The 18,721-nt window shown below is 35.4% G+C and overlaps 1 protein-coding gene across 1 annotated transcript; it reads left to right on the top strand.

Moving 5' to 3' along the window:
- Positions 1 to 3,284: 3,284 nt before the first annotated feature.
- Positions 3,285 to 3,791, top strand: LOC136986163 (zinc finger BED domain-containing protein 5-like). The gene has a single exon (XM_067283646.1). It carries the CDS (start codon positions 3,285 to 3,287, stop codon positions 3,789 to 3,791), a length of 507 nt encoding a protein of 168 aa, XP_067139747.1.
- Positions 3,792 to 18,721: the final 14,930 nt, after the last annotated feature.

Here is an 18,721-nt window from a genome sequence, read left to right as displayed (position 1 = left end):
GACCAACAATCGGATGGATCGTTCGAACGTAGACTGTCACTGAACCATTATCATTACAGACGTCCCTACTGTGACGATTTTTCGTGCGACAAATGTGCAATAAGAAATGTCCACAGGGATACGGAACAATTTCATAAGTGTTACAGGGAAGAAATGATGACCGTATACGTCTGTAAACTGTGCGGGAAGGAGTTTACTTCTAGAATTAACGCCAGCATACATGGAAAGTTTCACAGAAACAAAAAACAGAGATAAATTTACTGTTTGTTGTTATTGATATGATCTTTTTTGTTTCAGACTCGCAGCATGGTGAAATGTCAATTTGTACAGACACGTCCATGTTTTTATTGTACTTTTAGTCTAGATTTTGTTTTACTGGAATGTAATCTTTTCTTTAGGGAATTTTTAATAAAATTTTCTTACATTTTTATATTTAGTCTTTTCTGCGCTATTACTTTGTTGCCCCATGGCGTGACTTCAAGGAGACAGATGAAATTATACTCTTCATAAATATTACACGTTAAGAAAAACTATATAGTACCAGTAAATACATTTTCAGCTTACACAGTGATGCCAACTTAGGGGTTTTCCCCGTACGTTTAGCACAATGGATGAAAATTTAGGGAAAAAAACTGTTAAAATCGTCAATGATGTGTATGGCACTTTTAGCCTTTAAATACCTCACTAATTCTTTGAGGCACGCTGTCAATTTTATAAAATGTTTTGAGAGCGCGCTCTCGGGAAAAATATGGTCCGACTTAATATTTTATTTGCAATTATCATTTACAAAACTCGTCTTACAAAAATCATCCCTTCCTTCGATATTAAGATTTTTGCTATTTTATAATTATAATCTACAAAGCTTTTAAAATAAAATCTCATAACAGATGGAGCCACACACAATTTATCATTTTTGACAGGAAAGTAATGCAACTCGTTACTTGATATTTTACCTTCGAAAATCATTATTGTTAAACAGAAAAGAAAATGTTGGGACTTCAACAATCAGGCATTCAAACATTCTGTGCTAACCGGAAGAGATTATTTAAAATTACATACTGTGAGCATTATTGTCGTGGATGCATGGATTGTCATTAATGCGTGTTAAAATTTGCATATTTCGATGCATTAAAAAGTAAAAATATAAAATTACATGAACATTTGAATCGCTATATATTTCCATTTTGTCCTGCACACAATGCCTGTCTGACAACCAATGGCGTGCCGTGACACGTGATGATAGGGAAGCTGTGTTTCTGTAAGAAGCCGACTTCCAGGGGCGATTAGTTAATTGCGCGTCAGTAATGGTGTAGGGTCCATTCGTACGCGCGTGGTGGTGGAAGAGAAAGACGACAAGTATCTGACAAAAACCGTTTATTTTAACATAAAATAAACATATACTATGTACAAAATAGTTTGCTTTAGGACAATCAGCCATTCGGACATCCTGGGCGTCGATGTGGTTCTTTGATGGTCGATCGAAGATGGCCCCGGGACAGTGGCGTAGCGAACATAACTGGCGCCCGGGGCACGACACTTTATTAGCGCCCCATCCCTTCTCCAGAAACACATATAATTTGTCTTGGAGACCATTTGGGCGCCCCTCTGCGAGTAGCGCCCTGTGCATGATATACCCTCTTGAAAATTAATAAGTATTCAACGTAAATTCCTTCTCAGAATAACAGGCGCATATAGAACAACATCTAATGATGCATTATGTGTAATGGCAGGTCTCCTACCAATGCACTTGGAACTAAGTCAAAGAAGAGACATAAGAAATGCGGTAAAATGGACAAATAAAAATATGAAAAATATAACAATCACAATCTGTACGGAGTGTACTAAAAGCTTTAAATGATGACGATATTAAACATGAACTAATAGACAAAATCAGAAGAGCTATCCTTGCAAAAAAGAACAATATAATTTTTAGTTGGGTAAGAGCACACGTGGGCGACCCAGTTAATGAACGTGTTGACAGCCTAGCTAAAGAGGCAAGTAGCATAAACACAAAAGAAGAATACAAGAAACTACCTGAAAGATATATAAAAAGAGAAATAAAGAACAAATACATATTAAAATGGCAGAGATGAGAGGAATCGACTAAAGGAAGAGAACTTTTTGAATACCTACCTGATGTTCACAAACGAATCAAAAATAAAAATTTCGTAGTACAGTAAATTACAAATTTACAAGATTTATGACTGCACATGGAGACTTTGCAGAGTACCACAACAGATTTCATCACAATAACGACGGCACCTGCGAAATATGCGGAGATATAGAAACCCCATCTCACCTATTATTTGAGTGTATAAAGCAGTGTTTCCCAACGTGGGGCCCTCGCCCCACAAGGGGGCAATTTGATCTTTAAGGGGGGCAATTCAAAATGGACTTGTTTAGAGTTTAAGTTAACCGTATAGCTGCTGTACGCCATATTTATTGTAAATATTGATTTAAGTTAGTTTTAGTTTTCTTTCTTCTTTGTTTCCCTTTCCTTCTAGAACTTTCGTTTATAACCCTTTTCCCTTGGGGTGGGATTAACAATTCTGGGAACCACTGAGAACAAAGAGATAAACGAGGCCCCGAGGCCGGTGAAAGAGGAGAAAGGACATTCTTTGCCAGACGTCAAGGTGGACAGACACGAGTTGTGTTGTTCCGGGTCACATTTGGCAATGACAGGAAAGTGCAAGAGAAACTTCAACGAACACGACAACGAGAGACCTTCCAAAAATGTTCAACGTGGTATCCTACCCAGAGATTGTAGAGTTCAGCAAGAAAAAACCCATGTATTCCAATCTTTTCTATGTTCTATTTCCTATCTTATCTTTTTCCTACTAATTTTTCTATCGCTAGTTTTAAGTTAGTACATAAGTTTTAGTTATAGTTTTTATATTGTTGCAAACGGTATATGTTGTTTGCACTGTACTATTGTTACTTATTTTATAATATCGTGGAGTTGGAATATAAAATAAAACCTGTACATTTATGCAAAATAAATTACTTTGTTGACCATACTGTCACATAGTCTTTGAAACGTGTTTCTTTTGTCGGTCTACAGCTCTACACCATTTCACATGAATCCAACATCATATTATCTTTTTTTAGTTTCTAATTGATTTTATATACATTTTTCTAGCCCATAAGGAAATAAGTGGTGCGAGCGAGAAAAAAAGTTCATCAGTATTCGGAGAAATATTTAAAATTTGGTTTTATGACCCGCTGTCCACGATGAACGGTCACCTTTTTGTCTTTTATGCCAACGATGCTTGACCAACGAATCAATGAAACGAGGTCGTCTTGAGGCACATTTGAAGGCAAAACACAATGCTCATATTAATTCAGATTTAAATTACTTTCAAATTTTGAAGAAAGATTTTGAAAAAAGAGTAACATTAAAGCCTCTATGCCTATTTGCTGCTCATAAAGAAACTATCAATCGTACTCTGGAGGCTAGTTATCAAATTTCATTACTCATCACTAAATCTGGGAAAAGTCATACTATAGGGAAGAATTTAATCAAACCATCAATATCAGCATTTCTTAAAACGGTTCTGGACAAAGATGACAAAGATGTTAAAGCTATGCCACTAAGTAACAATACTGTTAGCAGAAGAATAGACAAAATGAGTGAGGATATTGAAAAACAACTTGTCGAAAAGCTGAAATCAAGACAATTCTTGGCGCAAATGGATGAATCGACTTTGAGAGACAGTGAGGCCATACTTATAACTTACCAAAATTCTTGTCGATGCAAAAGTGAAGATATTTGGTTTCATTACCTTTATTGAATTATGTCACAAATATTTACAACAAAAATTTTGATAAGTTTCATTGGCTCCAAAAGTGTGAAGTTACTGATACCGCTATACTTGTTATTGTCGATCATCTGAAAATTTTATTGGCTGATTTAAAAGAAAGATTTTCTGATTTGAAAAAAATTGATTTCCCAACTTGGATGATGCAGCCAATGTTAGTGGATTTGTCTGATATTTCAAATTTGCAGTACCAAGAAGATCTCGCAGAAATGCAAAATAATGAGTCAATTAAAACATTATTTAATATAAAAGGTGCAATGGCATGGCTTTGTGAGGAAACCGAAAACAAATATCCAAATGCAACCAATTGTGCAAAAGAACTATTGTTACCTTTTCCATCTTCATATTTATCCGAATGCGGATTTAGTGCCATAAATGGTTTGCTGCTAAAAAAAGAAATCGGCCGGATATAACTAAACGGGAAGACTTGAGACTAAAGTTAACTAAATTGGAACCTGACATAAAATCTCTCTGCAGCAAGCATCGAGAGCGAGTGTCTCACTGAATTTAAATAATAAATGATTACTAATAATTAAAATATTATAGAAAATCTTTCATTAAAATTATTTTGTACACTGTACTTGAATTTCAGTTCTCCATTATATGTTTTGAAAATTTACTTACTGTGTTTTCTCAATAATTTCCTAGTGATTTCTTCCTAAAACCGATCATTCAAGTTTCTTTAGTGAACGTTTCAATTTTCGAATATTAAAAATTGTGTATATGTTAGGGGGCATAAGAATTTTTGAAAGGCTTAGGTGGGGCATAGCACAAAAAAGGTTGGGAAACACTGGTATAAAGTATGAAAAAAGTAGAAACGAACTACGAACATTATGTGCTAAAGAAGGTTATACCTGGCCTATAAAAAAGAGTAGTCTCATAAATAACAGCACTCTTTACACATACTTTAAAAATTTTATCAAAATATGCTACAATTCAAGAATATAATCTGTCCTCCGGGCACTTTATATCTTATCAAATATCAACCATAAATGCTAATGCTTGGAATAATAATCTATAATCATTAATATTGGATTTTTCTACTGTTGATTCAATTTATATACTATTGAGGTCCTTTAGACTTTATAAAATAGGTATTTTCCTGATAATCCAATGGTCAAGTTGTGGTACAGTAGTAGTTATTTCCAATACATTAGATAATTCGCATTTTTCACCGGATGCTCGCCCTCTGGTGTTTAAAAACAAAACTATTCTATCTGGGTCGTTTGATTAATTCTTGTGTATTATCAGCAGTAAATATGAATAACAATAGAAAAAGCAAAGCTTTCTGTTGCGTTCCAAATTGCAATTTCACAGATTTACGGGAGCCTAATATAAGTTTTCGTCTATTCTCACACGAAAAACAGATGATTATTCGGAAATCGGTCGGTTATATTTATGAGCTTCTCCGAATTGTGAAAGAGTGAATCTGACTTAAGAATTGGCAGTTTCCCGATTGTCCAACTTTACACGAACAAGTTATGCTGTCAATTTTAAAAGATATTTTCTTAAAGTTAAAATGCCAGTTATTTTGTGTGGGACACAGGGTCGGATTTAAGCATTTCAAAGCCTTAAGCTGAATGTAAGTCCCCTTACCAACCCTTCACAATTTTAGAAGTCAATCATAAAAAGAAAAAAATTAAATCAGACTATCTCTCTGATTCAATACGGTTATTGGAAGAAAAAGATGTGAGGTTTCACTAATCTTCTGTTTTATAACTGAATTTAATTAAATTTTTATACCTATTCCTTTAAAAATCTTTTTTAAAATTGGTTTTATCGTTGTTTTTAAAAAAAACCTTACGTTAATTCTTAGAAAAAAAATTAACGAAATACTACACAAAATAAAAAGTAAAGTAAGTTGGTTTGTAAAAAAATGTTTATTACAAAATTCGACTAATTTTTTTTGTTTGTACAAATGTTTGAGGCTCCTTGAAAGTCGAAGCCTAAGCAACAATTTACATAGCTTTTTACTTGTAAATCTAACCCTGATAGGACAATGTCAAAGCTGATGTTTTTAACACAAAGGGCACAAATATGCATAGAACGATCTCGCTCACTTGCTTCGATACCACATAATGACGTATCCCGCTAGCAATAATTGTTCTGCTACTATAAAATTTCTCGATAAACAGCTACAAGCAGCATATATCATTATATCTGGCAGTATTATATGATTAATTTTACATTACTAGTTACAAGCGACCCAGATAAAGTAGCCATTTTGTAAAAATTCAGCGCCCTCTATAGTTCATGAAAAACGCGAATTCCTGTAATAGCATAATAGTTATAGCTTCACTACATCATTCTATGGTTTTTTTAACTCTTTCCGCCCTGTGGGCACTAAGAGGGCCTCTTTTTAGTAGGCCCATTATGGGTTCGGCCAGGCCCACAATGGGGCGACCGGGTGGTGAAGGACGGGGCCCGACATATCCGAACGGACCACCCCCCAAATAATTCCTGGGGATTATTCGACCCGTTCGGATTCGATCCCGGGTCCCCCAGAGCGGTAGGCTGCCACCTTTACCGCTCGGCCATCCGGCCTATCGTTCTATGGTTAAATAGCAATCACTTACATTGTACCACACTAGTATTTGGTGCAACAAATATTGTTTACGTTTCCAACCATCAATTAATCGTTTATTCTAATACCGTAATGACAAAACATTACATACAAGATTGCAATGCGAGAAGGTATTCAGCGAGTAAGCACAGATGATAGACTGTATATTGTCTGTGCGTATAATCCGGAACTTCGACAGTTGTGTGCGGACTCTCTATATGAGATGTGCATGAACTTTATAATCAGCAAATTTTCATCCGTCTGGTTTGATAGATATCAAACATATTTAACAATGTGCGATCTGCCATTCGGTGATTATAAACTGCAATAACAAAATATCATGTACAAAAATCAACTATATTATATACAAAAATTACAAGATTGTAGTGCACTTCATTTTCAGCGATCATTCACAATTAAATATCCATACGATAATAAACTGTATATTATCTGTGTATATGAACTGGAACTTCAGAAATTGTGTGAGGACTGTCTATACGGAATCTGTGCATAGACTATACAATCTGACAAATCTTTCAGTGTATCTTACATTTTATTGTTTGTTTACTAATCATTCAAACTCTGAAACTGTACAAATGTTATAATAATATAAAATTTTATGTCGGGAAAAATCTGTAATGCGGCTGCGACCCAGCCAATAAATTGTAAATTTCTGCAAAGCGTGGCGAAGCGTGATATCGAAATAAAGTAGAGCGCCCAAAACTCCTGAGGCTGACGGGCACCAGAAACGAAGGATTGCTCTATTAAGTGTGACACCCCCTTGCACCTCCCTCGCTACGCCATTGCCCCGGGACAATGGCGTTGACAATTCTGTAGGGCACGGGGAGACTTTTTCTGTTGGCGTCGGGAACACGGTCTAAGTCCGAAGTGGCACGGGTTAAAACTATTAACAATCTAAAAGTGATAAAAATTCTAAAGATTTTACGTCTGAAAATCTGTCAATATAATTACAGTATAATTAAAAGAAAATTATAATTAAATATAACTTGGCAAAGAAAAGTACATAAAAATAACATTGAATGCTCTTTACGTTTTAAATCTTAAACAATTCACTTAGTCAGATAGCTCCCTACCCATTGGCTAAGAGATAGAATCGTTGGAAGCGTTACACGTGTGTAGCTTCCACCAGCTAAACCGGGTGAAGTTGGTGCTCTGTAAAGCGCATGCACCAATGCCCTCTGGCTGCTTTACACCATTCAGTTATTCTCGCTTTTTTTTTAACTCTTTCCGCCCTGTGGGCACTAAGAGGGCCTCTTTTAGTAGGCCCATTATGGGTTCGGCCAGGCCCACAATGGGGCGACCGGGTGGTGAGGGACGGGGCCCGACATATCCGAACAGACCACCCCCCGAAAAATTCCTGGGGATTATTCGACCCGTTCGGATTCGATCCCGGGTCCCCCAGAGCGGTAGGCTGCCACCTTTACCGCTCGGCCATCCGCCCGTCCAGTTATTGTCGCTGTAGAAGCTGTCTCGGAAGCGCTTCCATTTCCGCCACTGATATTCGAATATACAATAGCAATCTTATCGTTTTTTTTCACATATAGTATAGAATTTTTTAATAAGATACATAATGCAGTTATAATAAAATATTAATTTTAATTCAAAGTACTGTAAGTTAAAATATGAAAATTTATATTTTAGAAAATACAAGGGAAGCGGCGCTTCCACCACTTCTAATGACGGCACGCCACTGGAATTCACATATCGTAGAGAATGACAATTTTATATACACTCCCTTTTTTTAATAATTATTCCAATTTCGGTTCCGTATTGAATCATTAACAAAATGGTTAATGTCCTGTGGTTCCAAAACGGCGACTAGTCTCTGATTCCAGCAAATAGAAGAAAGGAAACAGTGGGGACGCACGTTCTAACCTAACCTAACCTATTCTAATAAATTAACATAATTATTACCAACAAAATTATTAGAATAGGTTAGGTTAGGTTAGAACGTGCGTCCCCACTGTTTCCTTTCTTCTATTTGCTGGAATCAGAGACGAACCGCCATTTTGAAATCATAGGTAACATTCAGGGGTGATATTCAGCGGGTTCGCACAGGTTCGGCCGAGCCCGTTGTTAAAATTTTCAGTTTTCCGAACCTTGTTAAACACACGGAACATTTCTCAGTGGTTTTGTTTTTTTTTTTTTTTTAAATATATTAAAATATACGTATTATACTCTGTAATACTACTAAACTAGAGCCTTATACCCCGTTCGCACCGAGCATTTCAATCTAGATTGTGAGCAAGGTCGGGGACTATGCCTTGGTGCGATCTCTCTCGACCGTTTCAATCTCGACCGAAACGAGGTTTAATCGCGATCGATTCAAGAGAGTTCTTGAAATTAGATCCAGTCATAAGAGAGATCCCACAATCTCACGCGCGAGAGATAATACAAGATGGCTGTGGAACACGTGTCGGGCTATGGACAGCGAAATAAAAAGGATATTGTATTTCGAGAGATGATGACATCTGTCTATTATCAGCAGTGCCATTCGGGGTGAAAATTTCTCTGCCTAAAAAAAGAAGGTCGACAGCACTAATATACTATTGTTACCTGGTCTTCGCCCAGGGCTCGTTACGTTCCAAATACGCCACTGATTATTAGATATATCGCAACGAAAGGTATTGTATTTATTTCTAGCCAAAACTTCCATTTCGTTTGTCGGTGATTGTCAGGGAAAAATTTTCTGCTAGCGAACCCTTTGTTAACTATTTCGAATATCACCACTGGTAACATTTACCAACAAAATTATTTTTCTAATGTAGAAAATTAAATAATTAATTAAGAATAGGCCACTTTTACTGTTTATCGATGCATTTACAGTAAAATTTATAGGTTTTAACATTCGGAGTCTTTTATTTTTTTATGTATTAGTAAAACTTGTGTTAAACGTCTGTAATTCAAATATTTCTTTAACTGAAAGAAATGAAGCGCTCGTTACGTCCCAATGGAATAGCATAGAGATTTAACGTTTCGAATTTTCTCTAAGTCGAAGGTTTTCTTGATCCTCTGAAACTGATTTATATTACTTTCAACTTCCCTGACTCGAATTTCAATATTTATTCTATCCGAAGTGAATGTAATTATCGGATTTTCATCAAATATTCAGACAGTTGGTTAAAAATAAACTTTTTCCAGTCATGCTCATTATAATTCTTTGGTTTTTCACGTGCGTTGACAATTCGGGAGACTCTTTTGTTTGTATTTGACCTCAGGTCATACAGGTGTCAAGTTAACCCAGTTTCCTATTATATGAACAATGCTAAGCATTTCCTTGTTACAAAAATGCAGTGTACCGTATGTAATGCACAGACGTATTTTACTCGTACAAAAATACAAAAATAACGTTTTTATAATTATTGGATGTTGTTTATTAAATCAGAAAGTACGTTAAAAAACATAACCAAAGTGAAATCTGTGCATTAGGAGTTCAGAACGATAAATTAATTTGATTAAAAAAAAAATCCTATAAAAAATAATTAAGCGTTAATCGCGCGTCAGTAAAGGTAATTATGTAATTACTAAAATAAATCGTAACTTGCAGTAAAAAATAATAATATCTGGTGTTTTTCATGAAAATTCACAAATTTTTCAATTTATGTCAGGATTTATATATGCCCTCTTGTAGCGAAATTTTATACTAAAGACCTTCCCAAATTATTTATTTACTTATTAATAAATTATAGTGTAAATTTTGTGTGTTTGCATTAAAAAAAAACTAAAATATTTATACACTTATATTTAAAGCCTCTCTTTTTATTAAAAAAATAAAAATAAAAACGGAATTGACATATTATATACATTGGTGCCATCTGGAGATCAAAATAGTACCTAACTTTTACATATACAAATCATATATTTTATATATCATAAAGAAAAAAAAAAAAAACTTATTAATATATTACAAAATAATAATTAGTACGTATTATCTACATTTCTTATTCTGATAACTTATTATTATTTTCATAATAATAAAATTCATTTATTATTTTAATATATTTAAATTTAAATTATCATAAATATTTAAACAATAAGAAATAAATTTATTTACTGAAATAATGCTATTGAATAATGGAAAGCATTTAATATTTTAAATTATTTTAATTTCTTAGATAGCTTCTACGTCATAGGAATGTCACAGGAAATAGAATGGCGTCACCTTACCTGTTGCAGGTGTATCTGCGGTCACGTGACCTGTGACGTAACCTCAGAAACACGTGTTTTTGTTTACAATATTATATTTTGTAAATTAATTAACAAAATTGAATAAAAATGTGTAAAATTACAAGAAGCGATGTATAACAAATATACAAGAGCATAAATTAGTACAAAAACTAAGAAAATAATAATAAAATTTACATAAGTGACTTCTATACATTGCATATACGATTAATAAAAAAAAAACTTGAATCAGAAATCATGAAAACTATAACGGAAATATGTAATGAGCTAAATAAATTTGTGATATCACAAAAACTAGCAAAAAAATTAAAGAAACAAAGAGAGAAACGATCATTTACCTCAGTACTATCATGACCTTGAATATTCTAAGCGGTAAACTTATTTAAAAATCGAAAATGACAAATTTATTTAAAAATAAAATTAAAAACAATATATATTACTATGTAAAATAAAATCAGAAGACTGCATAGTTCAAATAAAAATTGTTATTGCCTTCGTTGTCAGCCCGGCAGAAAAATCTGCCGATTGAGTGTACGAACTTGGGAATGACCCGGGTAAGTATAAACGGGTAATCACTCTACTGCTCCGGAAGACCGGAAACCTAATTCGGGCGGTGGAAAGTTGACAAAACTTTCGACTGAGGCATGATGAAAAAATTTAAAGAATTTTCCATCGTTTTATTATACAATAGCGACTGAATCAAGTTTTCAAATTAGAAGAAGGGAAAAATCAAAAATTAATCATTAAATCTTCTTTCATCTTAATTTAATGCTGTAACAAATGACGTCAACAATTGACCCGTTGTTGGTTTGCTCTTATTGTTGTCGAGAGTGCGATTTCGAAGATTTGGAAAATGAATTTTGATTTTGTTGGGTATCGTCCCTTGGTTGATCCCTTCGGGTGAGAGATTTTTAACATTTTATTCTTATTTATTCAAATGACAATTTACAGAAGAAATTATAGACTTTAAAGTGAAATTTCTCGGTAAAATTATAATTAATTAATTAAAATCTAATTAAAGCGATTCTCATCAATAAATTTAAAGGTTTTTGATTAGCGGAGAGTTATAGAAGTAGATTTTAATCGGCTTTAAACTCAAATTCTTTTAAGCTATTCTTAATAATTAGCAAAATGGCCGATGAAGATTACGATAAATTTCTTTCGGATTTGATCATTAGCTCTACAGGTTACAGTTAAGGGCCTGACGCTGAGAAGATTTACGGGACTTAACGTATGGCCCGCTAATTTTCTTAGTGTGAAACAGCAAATTTAAAAGCTTAGCCTTATTGAGACTTTATAATTTATAAAAAGCCCTTCTTTTAATCTAAATGGTAATACATTTAAAGTACGAGGCCCTAAAAACTACTCGATTCAGTTTATACTTTGATGGGAGATTTTCAAAGATTTTAAATAAAATGTTTCCTTAATAGTGTAATAATTTTCTGTTTATATTTAGAGAGAGATTGGATATGCACGGATTCGTCAATCCAGATAACATGGATCATTTTAGATTCCGTGCCAAGAGGAAGAAAGGCCTCCCACAGCAGGATGAATCAGTAGAAAGTACTTCTGAATGTCCTAATATGTTTGACAATAACATCAAACCTGCTTGTAAAGATGTGTTGAATAAGATTGGGCCTTGGTATCAGAGAACGTGCGATCGTTTGAAGAGGTAAATTATAACACTGATTACATACATAATACGAAGTAGTATAGTACACGTATGCATGGCTTAACGACGAGGATGTGTTCCGACAAATATTGCACAAAATGATGCATATATTGCATATAGGCTATATATAACACAACAACATATACAAGGTTTATGTATCTGAATATATGTAAACGTAGAAAAGGTAGCCCGTAAACGCCTACGAATTTTTCGGCTCCATTCTAATCTCACCAGACTTACACGAGATCGGGTGCACATCTGTGTATATGTTATCAAACTTCCTATAGTGCCACGGTTGGTTCGCCTTCCAGAGTGACAAATTCCAGTAAAGCGCTAAACCCAAGCACTTCGAACGATAAGAATTATATGTAGTAATGAGTTTTGCACACACGTTTACATTTGAGTTAGAAAAGGTTCTACACCTCCACAAAATAATAATAATAATAATAAACATGTTAATGCAATATATATAATGTTTTTTAAATATTGTTCGATGAATTTTAGTTTATTGTATTTAAAAACCTGAAGAAATGTTTCAAAATTACGTATTTATTGCGTTGTAAATTCTTTCCACGTTTAGTGAGAGATTGGTCGAAGATTCTTGTGGAAATAACACAGAATATCGTGAGAAAAATCCATTGAAGAAGGTTGGATCTTTCTTTAAATCAATGTGGAAGCCGGTTAAAAGGTACGTTTTTGTATATACGTGTATTCGGCTCCGTCACTCGTTCACCTCTTAAATTAGCACTAAATCGAGTGTGGTGCTAAATAGAAGCACCCCAAACTCTTGTAATTATATCTAATATTAAAATCTATACATAAATTTGAAAGCTGACTTGATTGATTCGATGAGAATCACATAATTTTCCCCTTACTCTTTGGCGCTGTTTGGAATGCGGTGTACCGAAATTTGACAGTATACTCTTCTTCCAAACAAGTGTCATATACAATTCAATAAAAATATAAGTTAACATTAAAAGAAATTAAGCTTTTTTAATGGTAAACTGATTTGAAAATCTTACTGAAAGAGTTGAAAAATTTTCACTGTGATGTAATATAATATATTTGCAGTCGATTAATAGAGATGCGTTTGAACCTCGATACCTTTTGATTTAATTCAAATTAAATTAAACGTTTTTCAATGAGTAATATCACTTGTAACGTTATCTATTTTTCTATATTCAGAACCGTGCGTAAGTGGAGAGGGGGTGAGGAATCCGAGTATTCTCGGTTGGAGTAAGATCTCTTTGCCAATACCTGAAGAGATTTATTTGTGATTTGATCCGAGTTCGTCTTGGGTAAGTGTTTATCACAATACTTATGTATTTTACTCTAGGCAATTTAATTTCTGTTTCATTCGTGTTCATGTATTTCTTAATAGAAGTAAAATTATTTATTTAAAAACATTTTAAAAAATTGAAATTCTTATATGAAAAATTTCATAATTTTTTTGTTTTATTTTCGCAGATCTTGGAAGAAATTCAGAGATTTCGGTCTCTTTGCTTATAGTTTTTTCATTTTTTTCTTAACAAATTGTGTCCTTGCTTCGAAATTTGTCACCGAATTTGACTTCTCACCGATTTTGACTCGTTTGACTGTGCCTATTAACTAATTTTGACTCCCAAATTGTGTCAATTTCGATTCCCTATTGTGCCTATTCACTGATTTTGACATTCGACTTACGTCTATACTCGAATTTTGACGGTGCCGATTGTTGTCTTTTCTCGATCTGTGTCAAATCCCGGTCGAAATCTTTTCACAGTTGCATCAAAGTAATGTCAAAGATCCTTGATAACGTCAACTCTAGAAGCCTACCAAAATCTATTTAAATACCTGATGAACACGCGGAATACAGAACGAGAGTTAATACAGGAAACAGAAGACCGTTCGAAGTAATTTGAATTGAAATAAGACATAATGCAATCGAAGTCCTTGGAGGAGATAGTTTTTCGAGCGTAATTTGTTAATTTAGATCCTTCTAAATTTATCGTCTTGTGACGCCAATGCGATTTAGACTGATTCTCTGTAAATCTTTTTAATTCTCTAATAAAGTTTTTAATTCGATTTGGCACGAAATTATTTCAAAATTACAAGAAGTCCACACTTTTGTTTGTTTTTTTTTTAATTAAAAATTACGTTAATTATGAAAGAAAACTGTTTATTACGCTTATTTTGTCGAATAATCCGCGCGGTGAAAGTTTTAAATTGTGTGAGGTATCAGTTCTACACTTCAGTTCTATCGGGTTATAAGGGAGAAATATTTAGACATTTCGATTTTTTCTAGAAACGACTGGAAAATAATATTCTAGAATCTAGAACGTTCGATATGTGTATATAAGTAGAGTAACTGGAAAGAGTTTCATCACTTATTTCGATAGAATAAACGTGTCAGCAATGTCTGACAACGTGAGAATTTCGAAAGAACACATTGACGCGCTGCTGTTCTATCAATTCGGAAGTGCCATAACGCAACGAAGGCTCGCGATCTCATCTGAAAAATGTTTGTTAATGCGTTCGCGAGTGAACAAAGGTCGAAGGGCAGATAGTACAGTGGGAGGATACGATCTGCGTTTGTTTGACACGAGGGAGTCACTCCCAATCAACATCACTGTCGCGAAAGAACTCAACTGTGAACAACCGGATGGTTTAAACACCGATATCAAGGAACTTCGTCGAAAAATTGACAGTATCCAATACCGCACACAACGCGCCATAACATGGAACTGACCAGTCTGGAGTGGGAGTTTCTGCCTCTTCTGCCTTGCGGCCCAGATTTATTGCCAACTGACTACCATCTGTTACGTCCCCTGCAGAAACATAATTGCAATATACAGTTCAATGACAATACTCGACACTTGACACTTAGTTCAAAGAAAGCTGTAGTCGTTCTAGTGTCACCAGATTGAAAGATTTGCACGAATGAACTGGAATCGTTGTTGAGAGTTGTCAAAAAACTTTTTTCAAAATGTCAAAATTTCATTTTTACAACCTGATATAGGTTAATCTAGATGGCCATGTCTACGTCGTATACTACGTCTATGTCTATAGATCATCTGATATGTCTATATCTCTCCATGATCATATATATCATGGTCATGATATATATGATCATGACCATGATATATACATCATGGTCATGATCAGTGGTGATATTCGAAATATTTAACAAGGGGTTCGCTAGCAGAAAATTTTTCCCTGACAATCACCGACAAATGAAATGGAAGTTTTGAATAGAAATAAATATAATACTTTTTCTTGCAACCGTATATCTAACAATCAGTGGCGTACTTGGAACGTGACGAGCCATGGGTGAAGGGCAGGTAACGATAATATTTTAGGGCTGTCGACCTTTTTTTTAGGCAGGGGTAATCTTTACCGCGAAATGGCGCTTCTGGAAATACACACGTGTCATTATCTCTCGAGATACATTATACTTTTTCTTTCGCTGTCCATAGCCCGACACGTGTTAGACAGCCATCTTGTATTATCTCGCGCGCGTGGCATTCTGGGATCTCTCTTATGACTGGATCAAGAACTCTCTCGAATCGATCGCGATTAAACCTCGATTGAAACGGTCGAGAGAGATCGCACCAAGACATACTCCCTTACCTTGCTCACAATCTAGATTGAAATGCTCGGTACGAACGGGGTATAAGACTCTAGTTTAGTAATATTACAGAGCATAATACGCATATTTTAATATATTTAAAAAAAAACAAACCCACTGAGAAATGTTCCGTGTGTTTAACAAGGTTCGGGAAACTGAAAATTTTAACAACGGGTTCGGCCGAACCTGTGCGAACCCGCCGAATATCACCACTGGTCATGATCATATATACGTGATATATATGATCATGACCATCATGATCATATATATCACGTATATCAGACTGTAGAAGTGAAATACAGCGCGGTCTTTGTCCCCGCACTCGAGTGGACTAGACCATGAACACTGGGAGTTCGGTCGTGCGTTTGGGCCAGGATCGGACGGGCTGGCAATAGGGTTTCTCGTTTCTCTGTCTTTTGCTTGTCCCGGGAATGGAATCGTGTTTAATGCATTTAAAAGAAGACAGATGTTATGTGTTTTTTCACCCGTCAGCCAGGAAGATTTCTAGTTCGTTTTCGAGATTGTAGTCCTTCTTTTGCTCTCTAGTATTCTCGATTTTCCTACATTGGCTGCTTTAATAGCCGTATTAAGCTTAAAGCCCGATAATTTGACAGTTCGTTTGTTTTTTATAATCAGGTTTATGAAGAAAAACTTCAATACTCGCAGACTTCGTACTCGTTTGTATCCTTTCCCAATTTGCATAACCTGGCGCTATACAGTTATTGAAGCTACTGGGCGTGGTTAAAAATTAAGACAGCGTAAGCACAGTTATTCTAGATATTACAGGTTCTGACAAGTAAAGAATTTTCAGAGTCCTGCCACAAATAAGCTACGCATTGATTATTGACCATTCGTGACATGCCATAACCAGCAAAAATTTAATAAATAGGTTTAAAATTAATAAATACAATTTATTCTGACAGTTTTTTTTTTTTTTTTTTTTTTTAAACTCTTTCCGCCCTGTGGGCACTAAGAGGGCCTCTTTTAGTAGGCCCATTATGGGTTCGGCCAGGCCCACAATGGGGCGACCGGGTGGTGAGGGACGGGGCCCGACATATCCGAACGGACCACCCCCCGAAAAATTCCTGGGGATTATTCGACCCGTTCGGATTCGATCCCGGGTCCCCCAGAGCGGTAGGCTGCCACCTTGACCGCTCGGCCATCCGGCCGTCATTCTGACAGTTTATGAGTTAATTATACTTTCTATTTACAAACTTTCCTGAACTTTAACAGGAATTTTTCGGGGGTGGTCCGTTCGGATATGTCGGGCCCCATCCTTCACCATCCGGTCGCCCCATTGTGGGCCTGGCTGAACCCATAATGGGCCTTCTAAAAAGAGGCCCTCTTAGTGCCCACAGGGCGGAAAGAGTTAAAAAAAGAAAAAAAAACACAAAATAAGAAAACAGTGAATTTTTAAGAAATTTGCGGGATTTTCCGGGATAAGAAAAATTTTCCGGGTTAAAAAAAACCGGGAACCCTGGGTCCCGGTTGTTTTTTTAACCCGGGAAATATGCTGTTAGCTAGGGTTTCTCAAACGGGATTCAGGGATCCCGTTTGAGAAACCCTAGCTGGCAGCATGGAGTTTTCCGCGTTTTCTCCATGTCGATGACGTCTTAATAGGGGCCAGTTTCCCATAAAAAGTCCTCCCGGAAGGCATTCCTTCCCCCGCGCGCGATTAGGCTATTCTATAAGGCAGGCTCTTCGGTCGCATACCGATTACCCACAAGTCTCTCGGAGTAAAGATGAATAGCCATAGACTCCATATGAACCGCCATCTACCGACAAAGACAAAGTGAAATACGTGTATTCTATATATTTCACCTTTATATCTGGTACACGACACTGCGCGACAGTTAACTGGGCGACCGTCGTTTGGGTGAGAGAAACTGAATTTTTTTTTTATACTTGTGAACATGTCGCCTAATTGTCCGTCCACTCGCCGTTGCCCAGTTGACAGTGTCCCATTATGTCGATTTTGAGTAGCCCACTTATCTGTGTACTTCATTTTATATTGTTATTCGGAGTACGGGGTTCGTTCACACTCGGATCCTGAGGTCCGAGCGATAGCTACCATTGAAGCATGCGATTACATATGAAAGGTCAAAACATAGAGAATAGGGTATTGGTTTATTCTTTACCGATAAATATCGTTAAAATACCTGACCACCATGCTGGGCTGTTTGTTAATGTATGAGAGGAATTAGCCTACAGGTTGGATGTGTATCGCGTGACAAACGCAGCTGACATTGAACACTTATAAGGTAAACTTGAAGATGTTACTCTCTTTTCACATTTGGTTTCTTATTCTTCGTACTGAATTTAGCAATGGCCCGTTTATATACCCCACGTTTCTTTATGCAGCGCTCGAGAAGCTCTTTACAGCGAACACACTGAAACTGGTTTCTAATTGGCCAACATTGCTCGTGATGCCATTTCGCTATACTCTCGCTGCATAAAGAAACGCGGCCATAGCGTGTATATGACGCCATTTTGCTACATGCTGGTTCTTAAATCTGACTCAAAACCAATCGCAGACCCTATAACAAATGTTTAAAGTTCATTTTGTGTAGAAATTTTATGATATAAGCCTATTATTTGCATTTAAAAATAATGTACAATAAACACTTTATTCATCGACGCCATTACGCAATTTAATATATTTATAATTTTATAATATAATATAATATTTATAATAATATAATATATATATATTAATTTAATATTTAATTAATTAATTAATAATAATAACGTACGCATTAATTCGTACATTTTTAAAAAAGTAGATAATAAAAAATAAAAATATGTCAATTTGGCTATGAAAAGTAATATTTTTGTCATTTGGCAGTTACGTAATT

Source organism: Centruroides vittatus, unplaced genomic scaffold (assembly GCF_030686945.1).
Source record: "Centruroides vittatus isolate TY-2023 unplaced genomic scaffold, ASM3068694v2 scaffold_1014, whole genome shotgun sequence".
In the NCBI taxonomy this organism is placed as follows: domain Eukaryota; kingdom Metazoa; phylum Arthropoda; class Arachnida; order Scorpiones; family Buthidae; genus Centruroides; species Centruroides vittatus.
The sequence above is the reverse complement of the archived record's forward strand: the minus strand, read 5'-3'. Positions and strand labels throughout refer to the sequence as shown.

Excerpts from the sequence above, each read along its gene's own strand:
- LOC136986163 (XM_067283646.1), top strand. The coding sequence starts at position 3,285 with ATGAAACGAGGTCGTCTTGAGGCACATTTGAAGGCAAAACACAATGCT.